The sequence below is a fragment of the Lissotriton helveticus genome, chromosome 3_1, assembly GCF_964261635.1.
Source record: "Lissotriton helveticus chromosome 3_1, aLisHel1.1, whole genome shotgun sequence".
Taxonomy (NCBI): Eukaryota; Metazoa; Chordata; class Amphibia; order Caudata; family Salamandridae; genus Lissotriton; species Lissotriton helveticus.
The window spans coordinates 84,454,354-84,482,214 of record NC_136061.1 but is presented as its reverse complement, the minus strand read 5'-3'; the positions used below and the strand labels follow the sequence as shown (position 1 = coordinate 84,482,214).

The 27,861-nt window shown below is 42.9% G+C and overlaps 1 protein-coding gene across 5 annotated transcripts in view; it reads left to right on the top strand.

Moving 5' to 3' along the window:
• LOC144822129 (uncharacterized) overlaps positions 1–27,861 on the top strand; it is a 113,456-nt gene that overhangs the window by 25,855 nt on the left and 59,740 nt on the right. For 4 of the 5 annotated variants that reach the window (XM_078679269.1, XM_078679272.1, XM_078679270.1 and 1 more), the window contains 3 exons: positions 3,348–3,448; positions 14,546–14,695; positions 25,084–25,233. In XM_078679269.1, coding sequence (XP_078535395.1) covers positions 3,348–3,448; positions 14,546–14,695; positions 25,084–25,233 — 401 coding nt within the window. The remainder of the gene's footprint in view (positions 1–3,347; positions 3,449–14,545; positions 14,696–25,083; positions 25,234–27,861) is intronic. The other variant, XM_078679273.1, reaches the window with a different exon arrangement.

The following is a 27,861-nucleotide window of genomic DNA, read 5'->3' as shown; positions in this document are numbered from 1 at the left end:
GAGGAGGAGGAAGGGCTCCAACGTTTTAAAGCACTTGGATCCCTATGTGGCGAGGGACGCGCATGCCGAGGCAAAGAGCACGCCCTTTTTAACCCATCATTGCCCAGAAGAGGCCAGGCCAGGCCACCCCTCCTAGCGCTACAGTTTATTTTTTGGGGATCTCGCTTCTGCTGCTTAGGCATTGTCTAGTGCTAGTGTTCTCCTTCCATATTCTTCTTTGTGTTCTGTGATTGCCCATGGTCACTGGCTAGCATTATTATGATGGGTAAGCGCAACATCAGCTAATTTCCCAACCTGCAAACGGGCTCCTCGCTTGATGGGTTTCTTCATCGGGCTGTAGGGGTAATCAATAAAGAAATAGAACTTACGGAACAACGCTTATCTCTAACTACTGATCCACTAGCACAATCCATTTGCTCAATAGTGGGGGTTTCAGAGTCTGTGGGTCTCGCTACCATTACCTCATCTGAGTCGCTTAGTCCTTCGCCTCCTGTGCCCTTGGAGCCATCCACTAATCCACTTTGCTCCCCAGCAATAGGTCTGCCTGTGAACAGGAAGAGACACCAGCCAAGTGCAAAATCTAAGAATAGTCGCCAACCTACCTCAGCCATGTGGGATTTAGGTGGAGGTTGCGATATCGATACTGAAGGTTTTTTTGGGAGGCCAAATTAAAACCTATTTATGACTGGCTGGGAGTAATTGAGGCAGAACTTCATGAATAGAAATCTGTTGCGCTGCCTCTGACTTTGCCCCCAGTTCAGCCTGATGACCCTGGTTTGGGAGGTACCCCCCCCCCCTGCCCCAAAACTGCAATGTACATGTAGTAGACAATTCCAGCATGACTATAAACTGGCCAGCTCACAAGGGGGTCTCGAGGCCTTATTGTTCTGCATTTACCCGTGTGAGAGTGGGAGGGGTTGGCCCTGGGGATGGAAAGGGGGTTTGGGGTGGTCGGTAGCCCAGTCACCCGCAGATGTCATGCTCCCTATAATAAATCTTCCACCTGAGGTTTGTCCTTATGTAATAGAACTGGCAAATGCCCAGTGCATGGCTTCAAATAGTGTTGTATCTTTTTTTTTTTTCCAGCTAAAAAACAAGGTTCTCCTAGATTTATATCAATGCAAATTCTTTTTTTTCCATGGTGTCTGATATCTTGATGGTTCATAGGGTGGGCTGGGTTTTCCTCTTTAAAAAGAGTGCTCCCTTGATTCTCTCTACAATTCATTGCTGTAATTCGGGTTCTGACCCCCTAAATTGGTTACCAGCAAACCTAATGTTGCTTCTGCTACAGGACCTTCCATTCGGGCACCTGTAGTTGTATCGCAAGTGACTGGAGTCTACTTGGTTGATTCTCCATTATCTGTTTCAGGGCCAGTAGACACAGTCACTCTCCCATCTTTATTGACAATGTTACCAATCACTACCGCTATCCTTAGTTGGAATATTGCTGGAATAAACTAAAAACTAGGTGATATGAAGTGGGTTCAATTCATTTATGCCTAAGGAGTGTGTTTTTCTCAGAAGACGTGGGCTACTGAAAACACTCATAGAAGTGTATTCAAGAGTTATTGTTCACCCACTGTAAGGTCCCTAGCAGGACGCCCATCGGTTGGTTTACTCTTCTGGTTCAATATTGCTACGTAGTTAAGCTCCCATTTGTGCGACATCCGAGGACTGATTGTTATTCCATCAAAGGGAATATCCCTTTTGTTAATTAACATCTATAACAGGAGTTATGGTAACCTAAAGGATTCTCAATCTAACCACTTATTAGATGAGATCTTGGCTCCTTATAGTGGGACTCATCATGCAGCTGACTTGAATTTAACCTGTGAACCCAGCTGCATCTTATAGGACTTGTGCGGTGAGGAAGACATATCGTGGGGAATTCCTGAGTTAACATCCCCTTTAAGGAGTAATCTTTCCGGGGCTGCTTTCCAAATGGTGGACTTATTCCTTATCCATAGTCTCAAGCATGTAACAGGCGTTCACCCTCCGATGTGTCTTTCATCCCACTATCTGAGAGGGACATACACTAGCCAAATCGATTACATCTTTCTTGATATTAGTATATTGAGATTCATGCAGGATAGGTTAGTGGTAGACAGGGAAGAGAGTGACCATAACCCCCTGATTTTAACTAGGAGGGATCTACTAACGCATGTTACAGAGACATCTACTCCGTATTGTGGGTATGTATTGGAGGTGAGTAACAATCTTAGAAATGTGAAGTGGGAAGTTATTTGTTCTTCTTCCAAGGTGGTTTCAGACGTCGACACCAATGTTGATACCCACATGGCTCTGATACTCGACAGCTGGGGAGACGAGACCATCATGGCTGAGTACACTTATTTATTTTCTGGGCTTAAAGACGTTTTTGTTAAAAGCTTCACGCAGGCTCCTAGGAAGGGCAATTTGATTGGGTGTTTCTCACCACAGTGCAGGAGGCAAAGAACAATCTTGGTAAAGCATTAAAAAAGGAGCCAGGTACGAGATTAGGGAGTTAAGAATCCAGTACAGGGCTGGGGTAAGATCAGGTAAGGCAAACTGATAGAATAGAAAATGGGATGACTTGTTAGAAGCTTCAATCAATGGAGACTCAAAGTCGTTTTAGTGGATAGTGAGCCAGGGTGCTGGGAATCTAGCCAAACCTGCAGAGAGATCAATCGAACTAATGCAGCAATCAATCGCTCAGTGTGGAAGTTAGGAGAAGTAGGCTCTATGTGGTATTGTACTGACCTTATTTCCTTACCCAGAAAATGTTAGCAGGAGGCAGTGGCGAAGGCAATCACTTTAAAAATAAAGTTAATTTATCATTTTGGGAATTAATATCAACCGCAGTAGTTGAGTTCGAAGATTTAAAATAGTTTCCAAAAGCAATTTTTTTTTTCTTACGAGAATCACTGATGATTGATTTACCATCCATTCACACCACCTTTTCCGCAGCAGGCTTCAAGGTTTATTTGGTTTTATTGCAGCCCCTGTCCTGAAAAATGTGGGGATCAGTCTTCAAAGTTAATTTCAAGTTCATTTTGCAAAATGTAAAATCGCAAAAAGTGATGGTCTTGCCATGCACCCCATGCTGTGCAGCACCGCAGACTACATGTGCGAAGCAGTATGTATCTTGATGTTGGCTTGCTGACATGAGATGGAGCCGTGTCTGTTATACCCCGCTGGCCCATGGGCTGGTACCTGGTTCTGAGCCAAGAATAGATGCAATCGGGTCCGCATAACTGAAACTCAGATTCTGTACTAGTTGACCTGTAGCTGTTGATTGATAGTCGTATCCTGCATGATGTGAAAGCATGCCAAGTTAATTTCATGTGAGCCACTGTTTTGATTTTCAGAACTTGGTGGAGGTTTTGTCAGAGAACGTGACTGCAGAAAAGGAGAACCTTGAGGTTATGAAAGAGGAAGTTCAGAAACTGAAGGCTGATGTAGAAAAGAGGTAAGTCTAGCACCGAGGAGTAGAAAGTGGAGCAGTGGGGCAGTGTTCCTAATCTTTTAAGGATTCCTATGGAAATCCTTTTCTTGGAAACGTCGAGTAAGATTTCTACAGAAGCTTATGGCATGTCCTCTTAATTGTGTATGTTCACATTCTGTTCCTGGGGGTCCAACAATACTCCAGTGCAGTGGGAGCTCCTGGGCTGAGATTTAGCACAGGAGATTTGAAGATTGGCGAAGGATTGGTGAAGCTTTTAATTAACATATATTTAAAGCAATCACAATCTGGGCCGTGTATTTCCATACAAGTAATCAATATTTAGATGTACGGTACCTCCCTTCTGCTGTTTTCCCTATTTGTTGTTATGAAGCTGTGGTTGTCTGGGAGGAGGTCAATGAGGAAAGAAGCAGATGCGCCAGTGAATCAGGTTTTTGGGAAAGCTTGGAGATGGGTGGGCTTCTCCACAATCAGGTTATCGGTACTGATAGTCCGTCAAATCCTCTGTTCAGGAGTAAACCCTCCAAAAGAGTTGGCTGGATAGAAGTGTTGGACTTAAATGCTTGTAGACTTGGTTTCTTGAGTTGTATTAAAGCAAGGTTGATTTGTAGCTGGCATATCCTTTGGTTGGTGGGTTAGATGGTGCCCATTCTTGTTCCTTTGCATAGATATTGGGAATTGAGGGTCTGAATCTAAACTTGGGACGCTAGTAGGGGTGAAGCTACGAAAAGCCCTTTCCAGGCCGATGTGTAGTATTACCTCTTAACCTGCATTTAGAGTGTATTCAAACACCGCCCTTTGGACTTCAGCTAATAGAAGAGAATCCTAAATTGATAAACCGTACAGAATGCTATCCAAACTTATTCAGTCATGCTCCCTGTTAAATGCATTGGGTATCTACTGGGGTTATCCACTATTAGATTAATCTACATGCTGGCCACAGCCATAGTAGTGACCTCTATGTTTAGTGCATGGCACTTTTGTACTGGTGCGAGGCGTCATGCATGCATGTGCAACACTTTTATTCACCTCCTAGGCAATTCAGAAAGCAGGGCAAGGGGCTGCAGTCTCTCTAAAGAGACTAGAAGGCCATTTGTGGTGTACTGTTTTTTTGTAAACGAGATAAGGCCGAGGTAATCAGTTCAGTAGTGTAGATTGTATAAGTAGGTTTATTCAGTTACAAGTAAGATGGCAAGTATTGCCTCACCTGCAGTAGCATCCTGCTGCTCAGCCCCACTCATTCCAACTGACCAGTCATACAAACCATGCACACATGAACATTCTATTACATCACATTCATACAGACTGTAATGACAACTACTGCACACCTTGCAGGACAAAGAAACCCACTCATTCCCACTACTGCAATTAATGGATGACTACCACTATTCTACGTGAATTACAAGCCTGGATATCAGACACAAAGATTATGCCAAAATATCAAACAGGCTTCAGGCAAGGAATGGGAACAACAACCAACCTAACCTGCCTGTCTATCCTAACGGACCAAGCGATAACAAATAACAAACACAACAATGATGGACAGAATGTGGATCAATGTCACACATTCACCCCAGTCCAAAGATCTGGGCCCAAATCCATCGTTTTTCCACTCCACCCCACCCTGGGTTAGACAATGGCGATATGCAAATCAGCGCTGACCCTGTGCCCCATGGGAACAGTCCAGTCCGAACTACAAAAGCCATGTCCTTCCCAGAACGGAAACAAGCATCCGAGGACCGGCCCGGTTTCGAGGTAACACCTCTCATCAGCCCGGCTAGCTTGACTCCAGTGGTGTGGAGTGCCTGGGACTCACGTCTGAGCATCCCCAGTACACTTAGAGCGGTAACTGCAAACACAACAATGATGGACAGAATGTGGATCAATGTCACACATTCACCCCAGTCCAAAGATCTGGGCCCAAATGGCACACTGTTGTACGCCTGTTTCATAGACATCAAGTCAGCCTTCGACCGGGTAAACAGAGAGCGCTTGTGGAGCAAATTAGAGAGTTGGGGGATGCCTTACCAACTCCTAAGAGCCATCAAAGCCCTACATCACCGTACCTGGGTAAGAGTGAAGTTGGGAAACGGAAACAGTACCACCAGCATCCAAACGCCCCAAGGCTTAAAGCAAGGCTGTGTATTAGCCCCTACCCTTTTTAACCTTTTTCTCTCTGACCTCACAAGTGCGATCGAATCAGCAGGTAACCATCCTCCATTCTTGGCAAACAACTTAATACATTACTTACAATATGCTGATGATGTTGTATTATTGAGCAAGACACCAATTGGCTTACAAAGAGCTATTAATAAATTAACTCTGTACCTAGAACGGGAAGGCCTAGCACTTAACAAAGAGAAAACCAAAGTGGCCCGCCTAGTTGACCGGCAAAACCTAAAGTACAAATGGATGGCCCAAGGGGCACCAGTGAAAAGAACAAGAGCACTATAAGTACTTGGGAATTACAATAACAAAAGGAGCAAATTATAAGGACCACAAAATAGCACTCAAAGCGAAAGTCCAATCCTTAATCTTCGCGTATCGCTCTCTAAAAGAAAAAATGGATTGCCCCAACTACAATCACTTATTAAAAACAATGGCAGCGCAGATTATGCCCACCCTATCCTATGGTTTAGTCACGTGGTGTGGCAAGGAGGTGGACCTTTTTAAATGAATTACAAATTAAAATTTATAAAGTGGTCTTCAATCTTCCTAAATCTGCTACAGCCGCACAAGTCAGGCTTGAATTTGGACTACAAAATCAGAAATTCCGGAGCATGAGCGGCTTCGTGAACTTCTGCCACAAACTTAGATCTGCAGATCCAGACTCCCTGGACTGGCTAAGCTGGGAGGAAATTAAAAAACGGGGGGGAAACTGAAACCATGAACAATTGGGGAAAGTATCTGACATTCTGCGTGGAAAAGTTAGAGCTAGAAGTCGTTTGGAAATCAGGGACAGATAAAGTAAGTTTAAAAAAATCAGCAAACGCGGCAGCAAAATGGAAATCCTTTTTTGAGGACAAAGAGTTACTGGCAAAACGGCGGCATGCCTCGACCATCCTGAACTGCTTCACAACCCCAAAAATACACGCATATTTAACATCCCACTTTAGTGGACATCTAAAAAAGTCTTTTACAGCCTATCGGATGGGGATGCATGTCACAAAGGATTTACTACCGTCCTGGAAATCACCACACCAGACGAATCAATGTCGCCATTGCGGATACAAAACCGAAACACTTGTTCACCTCTTCTGCCTATGTCCGGCCCTGATAAGTCAGACGACTCTTATTGAAACCCATCTTCAATGCTCTAAACGTTCGATCCTGTACACACGCAGTTACAAGCTGGCTCGGTGGCTCCAATATTATTTTAGCATGCCGTGGAGTCAAATTCTTGGCAGTAGCAAGAACACTTTTAGAATCAATAGAACAGGAGGCCCATCCAGTTGGTGGGCAAACAGGGCCAGCCTAACCCCAGGACCACACAGGACCCGTCCCTAATCAAAACAAAAGCAGAGAGACAATAATTTTACCAAATTTTAATAAACTTTGTATCGTTATTTTATTATGCGAATTTTGTAACAATTTTAACTAATTATGCAAATAAAACTTTGACTTGACTTGGATGACTACCAATCATAAACATTCATACCAAAAGGAAATCTCGGATGTGGGTGTCATCCAAACCCAAAGGAAATCTTCGATCTGGTTGTCTTCCAAACCCTAAGGAAATCTTGGATGTTGGTATCATCCAAACCCTAAGGAAATCTTGGATGTTGGTATCATCCAAACCAAAAGGAAATCTTGGATGTTGGTATCATCCACACCCAAAGGAAATCTTTGATCTGGTTATCATCCACACCCAAAGGAAATCTTTGATCTGGGTATCATCCACACCCAAAGGAAATCTTCGATCTGGGTATCCTCTAAACCCAAAGGACACCTTTGATCTGGGTATCATCCAAACCCAAAGTACACCTTCGATCTGGATATCTTCCAAACCCAAAGGAAATCATCGATCTGGGTATCATCCACACCCAAAGGAAATCTTGGATGTGGGTGTCATCCAAACCCAAAGGAAATCTTCCACCTGGGTGTCATCCAAACCCAAAGGAAATCTTCCACCTGGGTGTCATCCAAACCCAAAGGAAATCTTCGACCTGGGTGTCATCCAGTGCCTAAGGAAATCTTGGATGTGGGTATCATCCAAACCCAAAGGAAATCTTTGATCTGGGTATCATCCAAACCCAAAGGAAACCTTCGATCTGGGTATCATCCACACCCAAAGGAAATCTTTGATCTGGCTATCATCCAAACCCAAAGGAAACCTTCGATATGGGTATCATCCACACCCAAAGGAAATCTTGGATGTGGGTGTCATCCAAACCCAAAGGAAATCTTCCACCTGGGTGTCATCCAAACCCAAAGGAAATCTTTGATCTGGGTATCGTCCACACCCAAAGGAAATCATTGATCTGGCTATCATCCAAACCCAAAGGAAATCTTAGATCTGGCTATCATCCAAACCCAAAGGAAACCTTCGATCTGGGTATCATCCAAAGGACACCTTCGATTTGGGTATCATCCAAACCCAAAGGAAATCTTGGATGTGGGTGTCATCCAAACCCAAAGGAAATCTTCCACCTGGGTGTCATCCAAACCCAAAGGAAATCTTTGATCTGGGTATCGTCCACACCCAAAGGAAATCATTGATCTGGCTATCATCCAAACCCAAAGGAAATCTTAGATCTGGCTATCATCCAAACCCAAAGGAAACCTTCGATCTGGGTATCATCCAAAGGACACCTTCGATTTGGGTATCATCCAAACCCAAAGGAAATCATCGATCTGGGTATCATCCAAACCCAAAGGAAATCTTTGATCTGGGTATCATCCAAACCCAAAGGAAATCTTTGATCTGGGTATCATCCAACCACACCAATTCCCATGCAAAGGGATTATACAAAGATTATTTTCCAACTCACACGCCACAGACGGCCCTAACATAAGACTTAACACAAACACAATCTCACAAACGGGAAAATACACCGTGCAACACAAGACATCACGCACACCCCATACCGCATAAGATCATGCACCTAACAGAAGTGCAACAGTCACCAAAATACAAACTCACATGCGATACTCCTCGATTAAGCGTTGTAAAATACTTAGTTTGGTATGTGACAGTAGTTTCTAAAATCTGTCCAAATATTCGGTGAGCGAACTCTCAATCGAGCCCACTGCCAAAATAGCTCCGGGATGAGTTCACCATCGACTTGGAATATAGTATTAATTCTGATCAACGACATGAACGAACAATCCAAAATAATAAAAATTATGTACCAGGCTTGCGAGCAGCAAATACACCTGCTCCGGGATAAGTAGGTGCACAGACAAACTCCAGACCAAACTTGCCCGTCTCAAATAGTGCTGTGAACATCAGCGCTTGAGATGTTTCCTTCTTTTGCTGACGATCCCTAAAAACATCCACGTCGTACTCTGCTTACGAAAAACTTTCACACATTCTGGCTTACCAGCACCTTAGGTCGCATCAGCATTGCTGAGATACGCGTTGGTCACTACAGCAGGAACGTCTTGCGGCCTCCGTAACCAATGAGTTGCCATTAGAGGAACACATTGACATCACAATCAGGTTGTGCCTACTGTGCTACTTTCAGAATGGCTACATAAGAAAAATATTACCTATGCATCTAGTGACTTCACAACACTTATTCATATGAAGTAAGATGAACGCAAATGAATACGTTTACCTTAGCAGTAATTTCTGCCTTTTATTTCATTTTTTTTTTTAAATTCATATCTTTGATCACAAAAAGAACACAGTCCACTAAACGAAATACCACATTAGTACTTACACAGTGAAAATGAACAACATGAGAATGTGTTTTGACATACAATTACAACTAAACTCATAATAATCAAACATCAATACAAACAAATGAAATGTCACAAAGAACAATCAATATATACACAATACAAAATACAAAGTTGTCATACAAAATGATAAATTAGACAACTAACACCCTTATATTAAGGATAAATCAATTCCACTGAAATATCAGGGACATAAGGGGGTGTATTTGCAATATTTAACCAAGGAGTTGAGTTCCTTTGTCTGCCGACGCGTTTCGAGTGCCGGTTAAATCAATTGCCGCACTTTCATCAAGGCTGGGTTAGTCTTTCTCACGAACAGACTGTTTGTGACAAAAAAGGGGGAGAAGGGATTGAATTTTTATTAAAAAAGCCTTCCCAAAACCTTAATTCTTTCTCTATCTGAACAAGTTAGTGGTCACATACCTGCATTATGCCGGTTTGATGTGACCATCAGCAATATGTGACAAGCAGTGGTTGCCAATTTGCAATAAAGTACATTATAAATGATTTAGCTCATGGGGCATAATTCTTTTGTCTGATAGCTATGTATAGGGGGAAGGAGGGAAAAAGGTTACCTGGTTTTCAATATAGTGTGGCCAAGACGATTTTTAAGCAATAGACAGCAATTGCAGGTCTTTACTTCTGCAAGAGAAATAATACATGCAATTTCGCGGTGTCTGTTTATATAAATTTGAAACGTGACAACTGAGCGCAAGTTATTTACTTACTCTGGGATGGGGGCCCAAAGGCGTGGACCCGCAGAGGAAGTGTTGTGACAATTGGCAGTCCTTCACTCTCTTTAAATATAATTCGTGGCTGCAGGGGCAAAAATGTAAAGGATTTGTAAAAATCGTTTTAGCTGGAAGCACTTAGATGCAAGTGCACAATGTGTGTTGCTCACCTAATACAGCTTCAGGCTCAAGTTTTCAAGTGGGGATCTGCCTCCATTGTTGCTAGCAGCTCGCCAAGCAGATTCACACATCATGTGATGGTGCATCAGTGTCACGTGATACGTTTCTGACCAATCACGGGAGGGGATGGTTAAATTGCATTCACAATGACTTCTGGGAGATGTAGTTCATTGAAGTCATGTATTTCAATTTGTTTGCCCAAAGTAACCATTTCAATTTCACAAGTCGGTTGTGTTTTCCAACATATTGATACCATTCATACTTTGTTAGAGAGACACAAGACCTGAAGCTGACAGCAGCGCCATATATTTGATTACAGCTCATGAGACTTCTAAACTCTATTGAGCTCGCTCATGCAGTTGAGGCCCTGGTTGATGCTATCGAATTTCATAATTAAATATGCCTCTTTCCGCAGTAGAGCGGTCTCAATACATGTAGATTTTGGGTCAATCCATGCAAGAACTGTCCAACGCAGTTCATTTTCGCTGTGCTCAACAGCTAAAAAGTGTTCTACCATAGGCGCTGTCAGGACTTTTCTCCTAATTCGAGATTTATGCTGTGTGATTCTCACATTAATCTGTTGGCTTGTCTTTCCGATATATATTTTATTGCAAGGGCATACCACTGCATAAATGACGTTCTTAGTCTTACAATTTGTGAAACTTTCATGTCTCCATCTCACTCCATTATGTTCAAATGAACTTCCTTCTATAGTAGCGGGGCAGGCCACGCAGTTCCCACACTTGTGGTGTCCACAAATGGGTTTTAAATTCCACTTGGTGATCAAGTCGCTCTTTGGTTTAGGGATGTAGCTGTCTGCTCTTATTATCTGCTGGCCAATGCTGGGATTCTTGCGCATGGCGAAAATGGGATTAGCTAAGGGATGTTCCGAATTTTCAAGCAGATGCCAATTCCTTAAGATAATTTGTCTAAATTTGTTGATATGGGCCCCATATGTTGTGACACATACGAGTTTATCGATTTCTGTCTTTTCCTTTTTCTGTAACAAATTTTCCCTAGGGGTAAACCTTGCTCTTTTTTTGGAATGTTTGAGTTTCTTGGGGTAACCTCTCTTTTCCATTTCCTTACAGAATGACATTGCGTGGTCCTCAAACTCTGCCCGATCTGTACAATTTCTCCTAATCCGCAACAGCTGCCCATAAGGGAGGTTCTCCTTTAGACACTGTGGATGCGAACTTGTGTAGTGAAGTGTAGTGTTCCTGTCTGTCTCTTTTTTATAAAGACTAGTTGTCAATTTTTGGTTATAGGGACATACTGCAACATCAAGGAAAGTCATCCTTGTTTTGCTAGACTCGATGGAAAATGTTATTATCGTTGTGCCTTGAATTCAACCAGTCATGAAAATGATTCAACTCCGTCTGGCTCCCCTGCTACAGTAGCCAGACGTCGTCAATATACCTCAGCCATTGGTGCATGTTGTTTTTAAATGGATTGTTGTTATGTATAAATCTCTCTTCGTACTGGGCCATAGACAGAACCGCCATCTCCGGCGCATAAGGACAACCCATTGCTGTGCCCTTAATCTGTATAAAAAAGTCACCCTCAAACTTAAAATATTTGTTTCGAAGGGATACTTCAGCCAATGTCATGATAAATGATGTTGGTACCCTGTGTGGTCTCTGCCTCAAATCCAAGTAAAGTTCCATCACTTGGAGTGCCTCATCTTGGGGGATTTGGGTATACAGGGATGTGACATCTAATGTCACCATCATCTGTATGCCATCATCAAATGTTGTTCCCTCCACTTTTGTGATAAAGTCTGTTGTGTCTCTGAGGTAAGATTTGACACTGGGCAAGAATGGTTTAAGAAAAAAATCGATATATTTCGAGACTGGCTCCAGAACAGTCACAGCCCGAAACTATCGGTCTACCTGGAGGCGTTTGGCTATTTTTATGTATTTTCGGTAGAAAATACAGTACCGGGGTTCTTGGTTGTTTTTTATTCAAAAATTGGAATTCTTTTGGACCCAGGAATCCTTCATCTAAACCATTTTTAGTTATTTGTGCAGTTTTGCCCTGTATTTTACAAGTGGGGTCTTCTCTCACCCGTCTGTACCACTCGCGATTCTCAACATGAAGTTTGCCCTCATTTAGATACATGGTGCGGGGCCAGATCACCACTGCCCCGCCCTTATCCGCCTGCTTGATCACAATCGAGGGTCTGCTTTTAGGTCACGAATAGCTGTTAATTGGCCTTTGCTAATATTGTTCTGTACAAAGCCCTTAGTTTTTTCCAATTTAGAGATGGAGGCTAACACTACTTGCTCAAAGGCATAGATTTGTTTTGGTATGTTCTGAGTGGGAGTGAAGTTAGATTTCACTCTTAGGCCAGTCGTCTCTTGACTCCATGTCGGTTCAGTCCGGGAAAGTAGGATTTTAACTGGATCTTGCGGCAAAAATCCAAAGCCTCTAGTTTTAACTTTGTGAAGTCAGTCTGTCTCTTGGGTTCAAACTTTAACCCTAGAGACAGGATCATTTCTTCGTCTTTTGTGAGTTGTTTGTTTGACAGGTTTACAATAGTTGAGTTGTCTAATTTTTGTAGTACGTGCTGCGTGTTCGCATCTCCCAGGGTTGTTTGAATCGGACCCTTGATCCTCCGCCTCTGGCTAAAAAAGGCTTGTACGGAGGCCCTTGTTTAGTTGGATTACCAGGCCTTGAATCAGGTGAAGAGTCAGAGGATGAGGTGTCTGAGAAACCATGAATCGTTTTTTTGATCTACCTTGGAATGTGGTACGAGCTCTTCTTTCTTGAATCTGCCAAAGTATAGAAATCTTCTTTTAGAAAGGGGTAAACCTGTTTTAGTTTGAATGCTTTTGAGTCCCTCTCAAATTGGGAAGTCTTCACATTAATTGTATTGTCTTTGAAGGTTTGAATATCCTTCTCTATCTTTTCAAGTAAGATCTTAGCTTCATCCACTGTTTGTTTATCTGAGATAGACTTAACCAGTTCCTCAATCTTTCTCTTCTTGGCTACACAGTCTCTGCGCAGTCTCAATGGTATGCACCATGAGATCTCGACTGCACTTAGTGTTTATACAACTAAAACCTTTTTTGTATTCATCCATTAAAGAGAGACGCCCAAAACTTCAATTCTGCAGGTATTCTGTCTTCAAGCCACACATGTCAAACGTTTTGTAGGCTGTCTGTCTTCAAGCAACATATGTCTAACGCCATTTCTGTAGACTGTCTGCTGTAATAGACAAAGGTGGGGCATCTAGGACATTGCGTAGGCTTCTCTTCAGACCCCAGCTTGTTTCTCTTAGGTTCTTGTGCAGTTTCTTAGCTTTTCGCACATGTTTTTTTTTTCAATTGTCACCAGTTTTGTAAACAAGACAAGGCCCTTGTAGGTAATCAGTCCAGTAGTGTAGATTGTATAAGTAGGTTTATTCAGTTACAAGTAAGATGGTGAGTATTGCCTCACCGGGAGCATCCTGCTTCTCAGCCCCACTCATTCCAACTGACCGCTCATTCAAACCATGCACTCATGAAGATTCCATTGCATCACACTAACACAGGCTGAGCAGCAGGAACTAAGAGATAACAGAATACAACACTGTTCGCATGATAAAAAGGACAATGCTCTGACCCCTTCGTTTTTAAATATTAAATTGAGTTAACCGTACTTATTGTTTTTTGCTATTGTTTAAGTTACCTTTGATGATATGAAGTCCCATGATGTAGAGGTAACAATGTAGTATGGTGGGAAACCAGTTGCAATAAACAAGGACCCCCTGAGAAGTGAATATATCTCAATTCCTAGGACGGGGTATAATAATGTGAGAGAAAAACTTCCTAGGCAATTATATCAATACAATCAAAAATTAAAAGTATAAAACAGGGAAAATTAGACAAAGAAATCATGTAGAAAACTATGGTATATTTAATTATCAAAATAAAAACATACAATTAATAACAACATTGATTATGCATTTGATCATATCGATAGATATTAATGATAAAGACTGCCACCTTCACACATTTGTGTATATTGTATTAAATAGCAATGAAATGAGTAAATTCAAATGAAGAATGCATAATCAATGTTGTTTTTAAATGTATGTTTTTATTTTGATAATTAAATATACCATATTTTTCTACATGATTTCTTTGTCTAATTTTCCCTGTTTTATACTTTTAATTTTTGATTGTATTGATATAATTGCCTAGGAAGTTTTTCTCTCACGGTATGGTGGGAAACCATCCATGACCGTCTAGATCAAATACACAAAGTAAAGCACGAAGCTGACTTGATGTCCTGATCTTTACAGCACCTCTGAAAGAAACCTCTACCTATCGCGAAGCAGTGAGGTTGTGGATCTGGAGTCTGCCTTGGTCGAGGAATCCAGGACCCAGAAGGACATTGAGAAGGTGTCGCAGATGCTAGAACACGCAAACATTGCGTCCCGGATCACCCACAGGTATGGTCTCTGCTCACTGAAAGAGGCTAGCGTGGATTCGTGGCACTGCGCTCGCTTCACTGGCCCATTCTCTAGACCGTAAGTCTAAATGTAGCTTTATTACACTGTTCAAAGGCCTCACAGGTCATGTTTATTGGTATTGTGGACTTGAGAGTGGTGTGGCTCACTGGTTAGAGGCGGCAGACCTGTAAGCAGAGAACGGCCCGGGACCAGGGTTCAATTCCCGACGCGGCAGGGTCTTGGACCAGGGTCAGCGGGCTCGATAATTCTCGCCTCGGTGCCTACTCTAACCAGGGAACACACTCGGCAACTCTGGGCATTAAGCTTGCCTCATCTCTACAACGGCCCCCCACAGACGCCGGGGATGCCTGGTTTCACCTTGGAGATACCCAGAAGGGACCATCTCACAGGGAAAACCAGGACTGGTTCCCCAGTGGTCTACAGCGCCAGGACACTCGGGTAGAGTAACAGTGCGCTTTACAAGAATCCCACATTTACATTTACATTTCAATTAGTGTATCAAAGTGCACCATTCAGCCACCACATTGGAATCTTTTCACAAAATTATTTTTGATTTTCATTTATATTTATGAATAAATCCACAACTTTGCTTTTGTCGCGGTGTTCTGTTCCATTAAATCAGGAGCGTTTTCAGGGCTGTAAGTCATAAAGTAACATACAGTTATATTAAAATAAAACACACAATCTCAGACAAATGTTGTGCTGTATAGATATCCTATGCCTGTACAGATAAACGTCATTAACGGATAAACAGTATCCCAAATTCTTCTCATTCTGTACATTTATAGGATATATTTCATATGCATATGTTGTGCAACACACATTCAATAGGAGTGTAATGAGTAGTTCTTAAACAATTCGTTGATTAAAAGAAAATACCTCCCAGAGTTTGATTACATACCAATATGCCTCAGTGCAGAGCGAGTTCCACAGCAGTGTATTCAGTCCACATTGAAACGTGAACATAAAGAACTAATCTGTCCAATAATAAGACCGCTCTCAGCCAGGTGACCGAAAGATGTTTTTGTTTTCTCCTTATGATGAATTCACTGAGATTCCCTATATTCTGGGTAGAAATGGACGATGCAGGTATTTCCTGCACCATAAGCACGTCGAACTACCTCGCAAAGTGTAATAATTAAGTTTAATGTTGATGATTTCATTTATAGACTGCAGTTGTCCTCTGAATGGCGTACATGGAGGCACTCTCGTTGTAGTAAAACAGTTGTGGTGCGATTAGGCATTGTTTTGATTTTTTTTAATTGTATTTGCATATTGGTTTTTTTCTCCATATGGTTAAACTGGCCTGGTTTCTCCTTTTTACTCGTAGCTAATTTACTGAATTGTCTGTAGCCATGCAGGCTAGCTAAATCAGTTGTTTATAGGGACTGCAGCAAACACTATCGGCCACACAGGCAGCAAGAAAACGGTTAACATACTCATAGCTTAGAAGAGCAAACTCGCAGAGCACGGAGTTTGGAAGAGCTCAGACGCACAAGAAGCTTGGAAGGAGCACACACAAAGAGCCTGGGAGAGCACACTCACAGCCTGGAAGAGCACACTCACAGCCTGGAAGAGCACACACAAAGAGCCTGGGAGAGCACACTCACAGCCTGGAAGAGCACACACAGGCACAGAGCTTGGAAGAGCACACACAGGGACAGAGCTTGGAAGGACACACACAGGCACAGAGCTTGAAAGAGCACACACCGGCACAGAGCTTGGAAAAGCACACACAGGCACAGAGCTTGAAAGGGCACACACAGGCACAGAGCTTGGAAGGGCACACACAGGCACGGAGCTTGGAAGGGCACACACAGGCACAGAGCTTGGCAGGGCACACACAGGCACAGAACTTGCAAGGGCACACACAGGCACAGAGCTTGCAAGGGCACACACAGGCACAGAGCTTGCAAGGGCACACACAGGCACAGAGCTTGCAAGGGCACACACAGGCACAGAGCTTGCAAGGGCACACACAGGCACAGAGCTTGCAAGAGCACACACAGGCACAGAGCTTGGAAGAGCACACACAGGCACAGAGCTTGGAAGAGCACACACAGGCACAGAGCTTGGAAGAGCACACACAGGCACAGAGCTTGGAAGAGCACACAGGCAAAGAGCTTGGAAGAGGACACACAGGCACAGAGCTTGGAAGAGCACACACAGGCACAGAACTTGGAAGAGGACACACAGGCACAGAGCTTGGAAGGGCACACGCAGGCACAGAGCTTGGAAGGGCGCATACAGGCACAGAGCTTGGAAGGGCACACGCAGGCACAGAGATTGGAAGAGGACACACAGACAAACACAGAGCATGAGCGGCTTCGTGAACTTCTGCCACAAACTTAGATCTGCAGATCCAGACTCCCTGGACTGGCTAAGCTGGGAGGAAATTAAAAAACGGGGGGGAAACTGAAACCATGAACAATTGGGGAAAGTATCTGACATTCTGCGTGGAAAAGTTAGAGCTAGAAGTCGTTTGGAAATCAGGGACAGATAAAGTAAGTTTAAAAAAATCAGCAAACGCGGCAGCAAAATGGAAATCCTTTTTTGAGGACAAAGAGTTACTGGCAAAACGGCGGCATGCCTCGACCATCCTGAACTGCTTCACAACCCCAAAAATACACGCATATTTAACATCCCACTTTAGTGGACATCTAAAAAAGTCTTTTACAGCCTATCGGATGGGGATGCATGTCACAAAGGATTTACTACCGTCCTGGAAATCACCACACCAGACGAATCAATGTCGCCATTGCGGATACAAAACCGAAACACTTGTTCACCTCTTCTGCCTATGTCCGGCCCTGATAAGTCAGACGACTCTTATTGAAACCCATCTTCAATGCTCTAAACGTTCGATCCTGTACACACGCAGTTACAAGCTGGCTCGGTGGCTCCAATATTATTTTAGCATGCCGTGGAGTCAAATTCTTGGCAGTAGCAAGAACACTTTTAGAATCAATAGAACAGGAGGACCATCCAGTTGGTGGGCAAACAGGGCCAGCCTAACCCCAGGACCACACAGGACCCGTCCCTAATCAAAACAAAAGCAGAGAGACAATAATTTTACCAAATTTTAATAAACTTTGTATCGTTATTTTATTATGCGAATTTTGTAACAATTTTAACTAATTATGCAAATAAAACTTTGACTTGACTTGGATGACTACCAATCATAAACATTCATACCAAAAGGAAATCTCGGATGTGGGTGTCATCCAAACCCAAAGGAAATCTTCGATCTGGTTGTCTTCCAAACCCTAAGGAAATCTTGGATGTTGGTATCATCCAAACCAAAAGGAAATCTTGGATGTTGGTATCATCCACACCCAAAGGAAATCTTTGATCTGGGTATCATCCACACCCAAAGGAAATCTTTGATCTGGGTATCATCCACACCCAAAGGAAATCTTCGATCTGGGTATCCTCTAAACCCAAAGGACACCTTTGATCTGGGTATCATCCAAACCCAAAGTACACCTTCGATCTGGATATCTTCCAAACCCAAAGGAAATCATCGATCTGGGTATCATCCACACCCAAAGGAAATCTTGGATGTGGGTGTCATCCAAACCCAAAGGAAATCTTCCACCTGGGTGTCATCCAAACCCAAAGGAAATCTTCCACCTGGGTGTCATCCAAACCCAAAGGAAATCTTCGACCTGGGTGTCATCCAGTGCCTAAGGAAATCTTGGATGTGGGTATCATCCAAACCCAAAGGAAATCTTTGATCTGGGTATCATCCAAACCCAAAGGAAACCTTCGATCTGGGTATCATCCACACCCAAAGGAAATCTTTGATCTGGCTATCATCCAAACCCAAAGGAAACCTTCGATATGGGTATCATCCACACCCAAAGGAAATCTTGGATGTGGGTGTCATCCAAACCCAAAGGAAATCTTCCACCTGGGTGTCATCCAAACCCAAAGGAAATCTTTGATCTGGGTATCGTCCACACCCAAAGGAAATCATTGATCTGGCTATCATCCAAACCCAAAGGAAATCTTAGATCTGGCTATCATCCAAACCCAAAGGAAACCTTCGATCTGGGTATCATCCAAAGGACACCTTCGATTTGGGTATCATCCAAACCCAAAGGAAATCATCGATCTGGGTATCATCCAAACCCAAAGGAAATCTTTGATCTGGGTATCATCCAAACCCAAAGGAAATCTTTGATCTGGGTATCATCCAACCACACCAATTCCCATGCAAAGGGATTATACAAAGATTATTTTCCAACTCACACGCCACAGACGGCCCTAACATAAGACTTAACACAAACACAATCTCACAAACGGGAAAATACACCGTGCAACACAAGACATCACGCACACCCCATACCGCATAAGATCATGCACCTAACAGAAGTGCAACAGTCACCAAAATACAAACTCACATGCGATACTCCTCGATTAAGCGTTGTAAAATACTTAGTTTGGTATGTGACAGTAGTTTCTAAAATCTGTCCAAATATTCGGTGAGCGAACTCTCAATCGAGCCCACTGCCAAAATAGCTCCGGGATGAGTTCACCATCGACTTGGAATATAGTATTAATTCTGATCAACGACATGAACGAACAATCCAAAATAATAAAAATTATGTACCAGGCTTGCGAGCAGCAAATACACCTGCTCCGGGATAAGTAGGTGCACAGACAAACTCCAGACCAAACTTGCCCGTCTCAAATAGTGCTGTGAACATCAGCGCTTGAGATGTTTCCTTCTTTTGCTGACGATCCCTAAAAACATCCACGTCGTACTCTGCTTACGAAAAACTTTCACACATTCTGGCTTACCAGCACCTTAGGTCGCATCAGCATTGCTGAGATACGCGTTGGTCACTACAGCAGGAACGTCTTGCGGCCTCCGTAACCAATGAGTTGCCATTAGAGGAACACATTGACATCACAATCAGGTTGTGCCTACTGTGCTACTTTCAGAATGGCTACATAAGAAAAATATTACCTATGCATCTAGTGACTTCACAACACTTATTCATATGAAGTAAGATGAACGCAAATGAATACGTTTACCTTAGCAGTAATTTCTGCCTTTTATTTCATTTTTTTTTTAAAATTCATATCTTTGATCACAAAAAGAACACAGTCCACTAAACGAAATACCACATTAGTACTTACACAGTGAAAATGAACAACATGAGAATGTGTTTTGACATACAATTACAACTAAACTCATAATAATCAAACATCAATACAAACAAATGAAATGTCACAAAGAACAATCAATATATACACAATACAAAATACAAAGTTGTCATACAAAATGATAAATTAGACAACTAACACCCTTATATTAAGGATAAATCAATTCCACTGAAATATCAGGGACATAAGGGGGTGTATTTGCAATATTTAACCAAGGAGTTGAGTTCCTTTGTCTGCCGACGCGTTTCGAGTGCCGGTTAAATCAATTGCCGCACTTTCATCAAGGCTGGGTTAGTCTTTCTCACGAACAGACTGTTTGTGACAAAAAAGGGGGAGAAGGGATTGAATTTTTATTAAAAAAGCCTTCCCAAAACCCTAATTCTTTCTCTATCTGAACAAGTTAGTGGTCACATACCTGCATTATGCCGGTTTGATGTGACCATCAGCAATATGTGACAAGCAGTGGTTGCCAATTTGCAATAAAGTACATTATAAATGATTTAGCTCATGGGGCATAATTCTTTTGTCTGATAGCTATGTATAGGGGGAAGGAGGGAAAAAGGTTACCTGGTTTTCAATATAGTGTGGCCAAGACGATTTTTAAGCAATAGACAGCAATTGCAGGTCTTTACTTCTGCAAGAGAAATAATACATGCAATTTCGCGGTGTCTGTTTATATAAATTTGAAACGTGACAACTGAGCGCAAGTTATTTACTTACTCTGGGATGGGGGCCCAAAGGCGTGGACCCGCAGAGGAAGTGTTGTGACAATTGGCAGTCCTTCACTCTCTTTAAATATAATTCGTGGCTGCAGGGGCAAAAATGTAAAGGATTTGTAAAAATCGTTTTAGCTGGAAGCACTTAGATGCAAGTGCACAATGTGTGTTGCTCACCTAATACAGCTTCAGGCTCAAGTTTTCAAGTGGGGATCTGCCTCCATTGTTGCTAGCAGCTCGCCAAGCAGATTCACACATCATGTGATGGTGCATCAGTGTCACGTGATACGTTTCTGACCAATCACGGGAGGGGATGGTTAAATTGCATTCACAATGACTTCTGGGAGATGTAGTTCATTGAAGTCATGTATTTCAATTTGTTTGCCCAAAGTAACCATTTCAATTTCACAAGTCGGTTGTGTTTTCCAACATATTGATACCATTCATACTTTGTTAGAGAGACACAAGACCTGAAGCTGACAGCAGCGCCATATATTTGATTACAGCTCATGAGACTTCTAAACTCTATTGAGCTCGCTCATGCAGTTGAGGCCCTGGTTGATGCTATCGAATTTCATAATTAAATATGCCTCTTTCCGCAGTAGAGCGGTCTCAATACATGTAGATTTTGGGTCAATCCATGCAAGAACTGTCCAACGCAGTTCATTTTCGCTGTGCTCAACAGCTAAAAAGTGTTCTACCATAGGCGCTGTCAGGACTTTTCTCCTAATTCGAGATTTATGCTGTGTGATTCTCACATTAATCTGTTGGCTTGTCTTTCCGATATATATTTTATTGCAAGGGCATACCACTGCATAAATGACGTTCTTAGTCTTACAATTTGTGAAACTTTCATGTCTCCATCTCACTCCATTATGTTCAAATGAACTTCCTTCTATAGTAGCGGGGCAGGCCACGCAGTTCCCACACTTGTGGTGTCCACAAATGGGTTTTAAATTCCACTTGGTGATCAAGTCGCTCTTTGGTTTAGGGATGTAGCTGTCTGCTCTTATTATCTGCTGGCCAATGCTGGGATTCTTGCGCATGGCGAAAATGGGATTAGCTAAGGGATGTTCCGAATTTTCAAGCAGATGCCAATTCCTTAAGATAATTTGTCTAAATTTGTTGATATGGGCCCCATATGTTGTGACACATACGAGTTTATCGATTTCTGTCTTTTCCTTTTTCTGTAACAAATTTTCCCTAGGGGTAAACCTTGCTCTTTTTTTGGAATGTTTGAGTTTCTTGGGGTAACCTCTCTTTTCCATTTCCTTACAGAATGACATTGCGTGGTCCTCAAACTCTGCCCGATCTGTACAATTTCTCCTAATCCGCAACAGCTGCCCATAAGGGAGGTTCTCCTTTAGACACTGTGGATGCGAACTTGTGTAGTGAAGTGTAGTGTTCCTGTCTGTCTCTTTTTTATAAAGACTAGTTGTCAATTTTTGGTTATAGGGACATACTGCAACATCAAGGAAAGTCATCCTTGTTTTGCTAGACTCGATGGAAAATGTTATTATCGTTGTGCCTTGAATTCAACCAGTCATGAAAATGATTCAACTCCGTCTGGCTCCCCTGCTACAGTAGCCAGACGTCGTCAATATACCTCAGCCATTGGTGCATGTTGTTTTTAAATGGATTGTTGTTATGTATAAATCTCTCTTCGTACTGGGCCATAGACAGAACCGCCATCTCCGGCGCATAAGGACAACCCATTGCTGTGCCCTTAATCTGTATAAAAAAAGTCACCCTCAAACTTAAAATATTTGTTTCGAAGGGATACTTCAGCCAATGTCATGATAAATGATGTTGGTACCCTGTGTGGTCTCTGCCTCAAATCCAAGTAAAGTTCCATCACTTGGAGTGCCTCATCTTGGGGGATTTGGGTATACAGGGATGTGACATCTAATGTCACCATCATCTGTATGCCATCATCAAATGTTGTTCCCTCCACTTTTGTGATAAAGTCTGTTGTGTCTCTGAGGTAAGATTTGACACTGGGCAAGAATGGTTTAAGAAAAAAATCGATATATTTCGAGACTGGCTCCAGAACAGTCACAGCCCGAAACTATCGGTCTACCTGGAGGCGTTTGGCTATTTTTATGTATTTTCGGTAGAAAATACAGTACCGGGGTTCTTGGTTGTTTTTTATTCAAAAATTGGAATTCTTTTGGACCCAGGAATCCTTCATCTAAACCATTTTTAGTTATTTGTGCAGTTTTGCCCTGTATTTTACAAGTGGGGTCTTCTCTCACCCGTCTGTACCACTCGCGATTCTCAACATGAAGTTTGCCCTCATTTAGATACATGGTGCGGGGCCAGATCACCACTGCCCCGCCCTTATCCGCCTGCTTGATCACAATCGAGGGTCTGCTTTTAGGTCACGAATAGCTGTTAATTGGCCTTTGCTAATATTGTTCTGTACAAAGCCCTTAGTTTTTTCCAATTTAGAGATGGAGGCTAACACTACTTGCTCAAAGGCATAGATTTGTTTTGGTATGTTCTGAGTGGGAGTGAAGTTAGATTTCACTCTTAGGCCAGTCGTCTCTTGACTCCATGTCGGTTCAGTCCGGGAAAGTAGGATTTTAACTGGATCTTGCGGCAAAAATCCAAAGCCTCTAGTTTTAACTTTGTGAAGTCAGTCTGTCTCTTGGGTTCAAACTTTAACCCTAGAGACAGGATCATTTCTTCGTCTTTTGTGAGTTGTTTGTTTGACAGGTTTACAATAGTTGAGTTGTCTAATTTTTGTAGTACGTGCTGCGTGTTCGCATCTCCCAGGGTTGTTTGAATCGGACCCTTGATCCTCCGCCTCTGGCTAAAAAAGGCTTGTACGGAGGCCCTTGTTTAGTTGGATTACCAGGCCTTGAATCAGGTGAAGAGTCAGAGGATGAGGTGTCTGAGAAACCATGAATCGTTTTTTTGATCTACCTTGGAATGTGGTACGAGCTCTTCTTTCTTGAATCTGCCAAAGTATAGAAATCTTCTTTTAGAAAGGGGTAAACCTGTTTTAGTTTGAATGCTTTTGAGTCCCTCTCAAATTGGGAAGTCTTCACATTAATTGTATTGTCTTTGAAGGTTTGAATATCCTTCTCTATCTTTTCAAGTAAGATCTTAGCTTCATCCACTGTTTGTTTATCTGAGATAGACTTAACCAGTTCCTCAATCTTTCTCTTCTTGGCTACACAGTCTCTGCGCAGTCTCAATGGTATGCACCATGAGATCTCGACTGCACTTAGTGTTTATACAACTAAAACCTTTTTTGTATTCATCCATTAAAGAGAGACGCCCAAAACTTCAATTCTGCAGGTATTCTGTCTTCAAGCCACACATGTCAAACGTTTTGTAGGCTGTCTGTCTTCAAGCAACATATGTCTAACGCCATTTCTGTAGACTGTCTGCTGTAATAGACAAAGGTGGGGCATCTAGGACATTGCGTAGGCTTCTCTTCAGACCCCAGCTTGTTTCTCTTAGGTTCTTGTGCAGTTTCTTAGCTTTTCGCACATGTTTTTTTTTTCAATTGTCACCAGTTTTGTAAACAAGACAAGGCCCTTGTAGGTAATCAGTCCAGTAGTGTAGATTGTATAAGTAGGTTTATTCAGTTACAAGTAAGATGGTGAGTATTGCCTCACCGGGAGCATCCTGCTTCTCAGCCCCACTCATTCCAACTGACCGCTCATTCAAACCATGCACTCATGAAGATTCCATTGCATCACACTAACACAGGCTGAGCAGCAGGAACTAAGAGATAACAGAATACAACACTGTTCGCATGATAAAAAGGACAATGCTCTGACCCCTTCGTTTTTAAATATTAAATTGAGTTAACCGTACTTATTGTTTTTTGCTATTGTTTAAGTTACCTTTGATGATATGAAGTCCCATGATGTAGAGGTAACAATGTAGTATGGTGGGAAACCAGTTGCAATAAACAAGGACCCCCTGAGAAGTGAATATATCTCAATTCCTAGGACGGGGTATAATAATGTGAGAGAAAAACTTCCTAGGCAATTATATCAATACAATCAAAAATTAAAAGTATAAAACAGGGAAAATTAGACAAAGAAATCATGTAGAAAACTATGGTATATTTAATTATCAAAATAAAAACATACAATTAATAACAACATTGATTATGCATTTGATCATATCGATAGATATTAATGATAAAGACTGCCACCTTCACACATTTGTGTATATTGTATTAAATAGCAATGAAATGAGTAAATTCAAATGAAGAATGCATAATCAATGTTGTTTTTAAATGTATGTTTTTATTTTGATAATTAAATATACCATATTTTTCTACATGATTTCTTTGTCTAATTTTCCCTGTTTTATACTTTTAATTTTTGATTGTATTGATATAATTGCCTAGGAAGTTTTTCTCTCACGGTATGGTGGGAAACCATCCATGACCGTCTAGATCAAATACACAAAGTAAAGCACGAAGCTGACTTGATGTCCTGATCTTTACAGCACCTCTGAAAGAAACCTCTACCTATCGCGAAGCAGTGAGGTTGTGGATCTGGAGTCTGCCTTGGTCGAGGAATCCAGGACCCAGAAGGACATTGAGAAGGTGTCGCAGATGCTAGAACACGCAAACATTGCGTCCCGGATCACCCACAGGTATGGTCTCTGCTCACTGAAAGAGGCTAGCGTGGATTCGTGGCACTGCGCTCGCTTCACTGGCCCATTCTCTAGACCGTAAGTCTAAATGTAGCTTTATTACACTGTTCAAAGGCCTCACAGGTCATGTTTATTGGTATTGTGGACTTGAGAGTGGTGTGGCTCACTGGTTAGAGGCGGCAGACCTGTAAGCAGAGAACGGCCCGGGACCAGGGTTCAATTCCCGACGCGGCAGGGTCTTGGACCAGGGTCAGCGGGCTCGATAATTCTCGCCTCGGTGCCTACTCTAACCAGGGAACACACTCGGCAACTCTGGGCATTAAGCTTGCCTCATCTCTACAACGGCCCCCCACAGACGCCGGGGATGCCTGGTTTCACCTTGGAGATACCCAGAAGGGACCATCTCACAGGGAAAACCAGGACTGGTTCCCCAGTGGTCTACAGCGCCAGGACACTCGGGTAGAGTAACAGTGCGCTTTACAAGAATCCCACATTTACATTTACATTTCAATTAGTGTATCAAAGTGCACCATTCAGCCACCACATTGGAATCTTTTCACAAAATTATTTTTGATTTTCATTTATATTTATGAATAAATCCACAACTTTGCTTTTGTCGCGGTGTTCTGTTCCATTAAATCAGGAGCGTTTTCAGGGCTGTAAGTCATAAAGTAACATACAGTTATATTAAAATAAAACACACAATCTCAGACAAATGTTGTGCTGTATAGATATCCTATGCCTGTACAGATAAACGTCATTAACGGATAAACAGTATCCCAAATTCTTCTCATTCTGTACATTTATAGGATATATTTCATATGCATATGTTGTGCAACACACATTCAATAGGAGTGTAATGAGTAGTTCTTAAACAATTCGTTGATTAAAAGAAAATACCTCCCAGAGTTTGATTACATACCAATATGCCTCAGTGCAGAGCGAGTTCCACAGCAGTGTATTCAGTCCACATTGAAACGTGAACATAAAGAACTAATCTGTCCAATAATAAGACCGCTCTCAGCCAGGTGACCGAAAGATGTTTTTGTTTTCTCCTTATGATGAATTCACTGAGATTCCCTATATTCTGGGTAGAAATGGACGATGCAGGTATTTCCTGCACCATAAGCACGTCGAACTACCTCGCAAAGTGTAATAATTAAGTTTAATGTTGATGATTTCATTTATAGACTGCAGTTGTCCTCTGAATGGCGTACATGGAGGCACTCTCGTTGTAGTAAAACAGTTGTGGTGCGATTAGGCATTGTTTTGATTTTTTTTAATTGTATTTGCATATTGGTTTTTTTCTCCATATGGTTAAACTGGCCTGGTTTCTCCTTTTTACTCGTAGCTAATTTACTGAATTGTCTGTAGCCATGCAGGCTAGCTAAATCAGTTGTTTATAGGGACTGCAGCAAACACTATCGGCCACACAGGCAGCAAGAAAACGGTTAACATACTCATAGCTTAGAAGAGCAAACTCGCAGAGCACGGAGTTTGGAAGAGCTCAGACGCACAAGAAGCTTGGAAGGAGCACACACACACAGCCTGGAAGAGCACACTCACAGCCTGGAAGAGCACACTCACAGCCTGGAAGAGCACACACAGGCACAGAGCTTGGAAGAGCACACACAGGGACAGAGCTTGGAAGGGCACACACAGGCACGGAGCTTGGAAGGGCACACACAGGGACAGAGCTTGAAAGGGCACACACAGGCACAGAGCTTGGAAGGGGACACACAGGCACAGAGCTTGGAAGGACACACCCAGGCACAGAGCTTGAAAGAGCACACACCGGCACAGAGCTTGGAAAAGCACACACAGGCACAGAGCTTGAAAGGGCACACACAGGCACAGAGCTTGGAAGGGCACACACAGGCACGGAGCTTGGAAGGGCACACACAGGCACGGAGCTTGGAAAAGCACACACAGGCACAGAGCTTGAAAGGGCACACACAGGCACAGAGCTTGGAAGGGGACACACAGGCACAGAGCTTGGAAAAGCACACACAGGCACAGAGCTTGAAAGGGCACACACAGGCACAGAGCTTGGAAGGGCACACACAGGCACAGAGCTTGGAAGGGCACACACAGGCACAGAGCTTGCAAGGGCACACACAGGCACAGAGCTTGGAAGAGCACACACAGGCACAGAGCTTGGAAGAGCACACACAGGCACAGAGCTTGAAAGGGCACACACAGGCACGGAGCTTGGAAGGGCACACACAGGCACGGAGCTTGGAAAAGCACACACAGGCACAGAGCTTGAAAGGGCACACACAGGCACAGAGCTTGGAAGGGCACACACAGGCACGGAGCTTGGAAGGGCACACACAGGCACAGAGCTTGGAAGGGCACACACAGGCACAGAGCTTGGAAGGGCACACACAGGCACAGAGCTTGCAAGGGCACACACAGGCACAGAGCTTGGAAGGGCACACACAGGCACAGAGCTTGGAAGGGCACACACAGGCACGGAGCTTGGAAGGGCACACACAGGCACAGAGCTTGGAAGGGCACACACAGGCACAGAGCTTGGAAGGGCACACACAGGCACGGAGCTTGGAAGGGCACACACAGGCACAGAGCTTGAAAGGGCACACACAGGCACGGAGCTTGGAAGGGCAC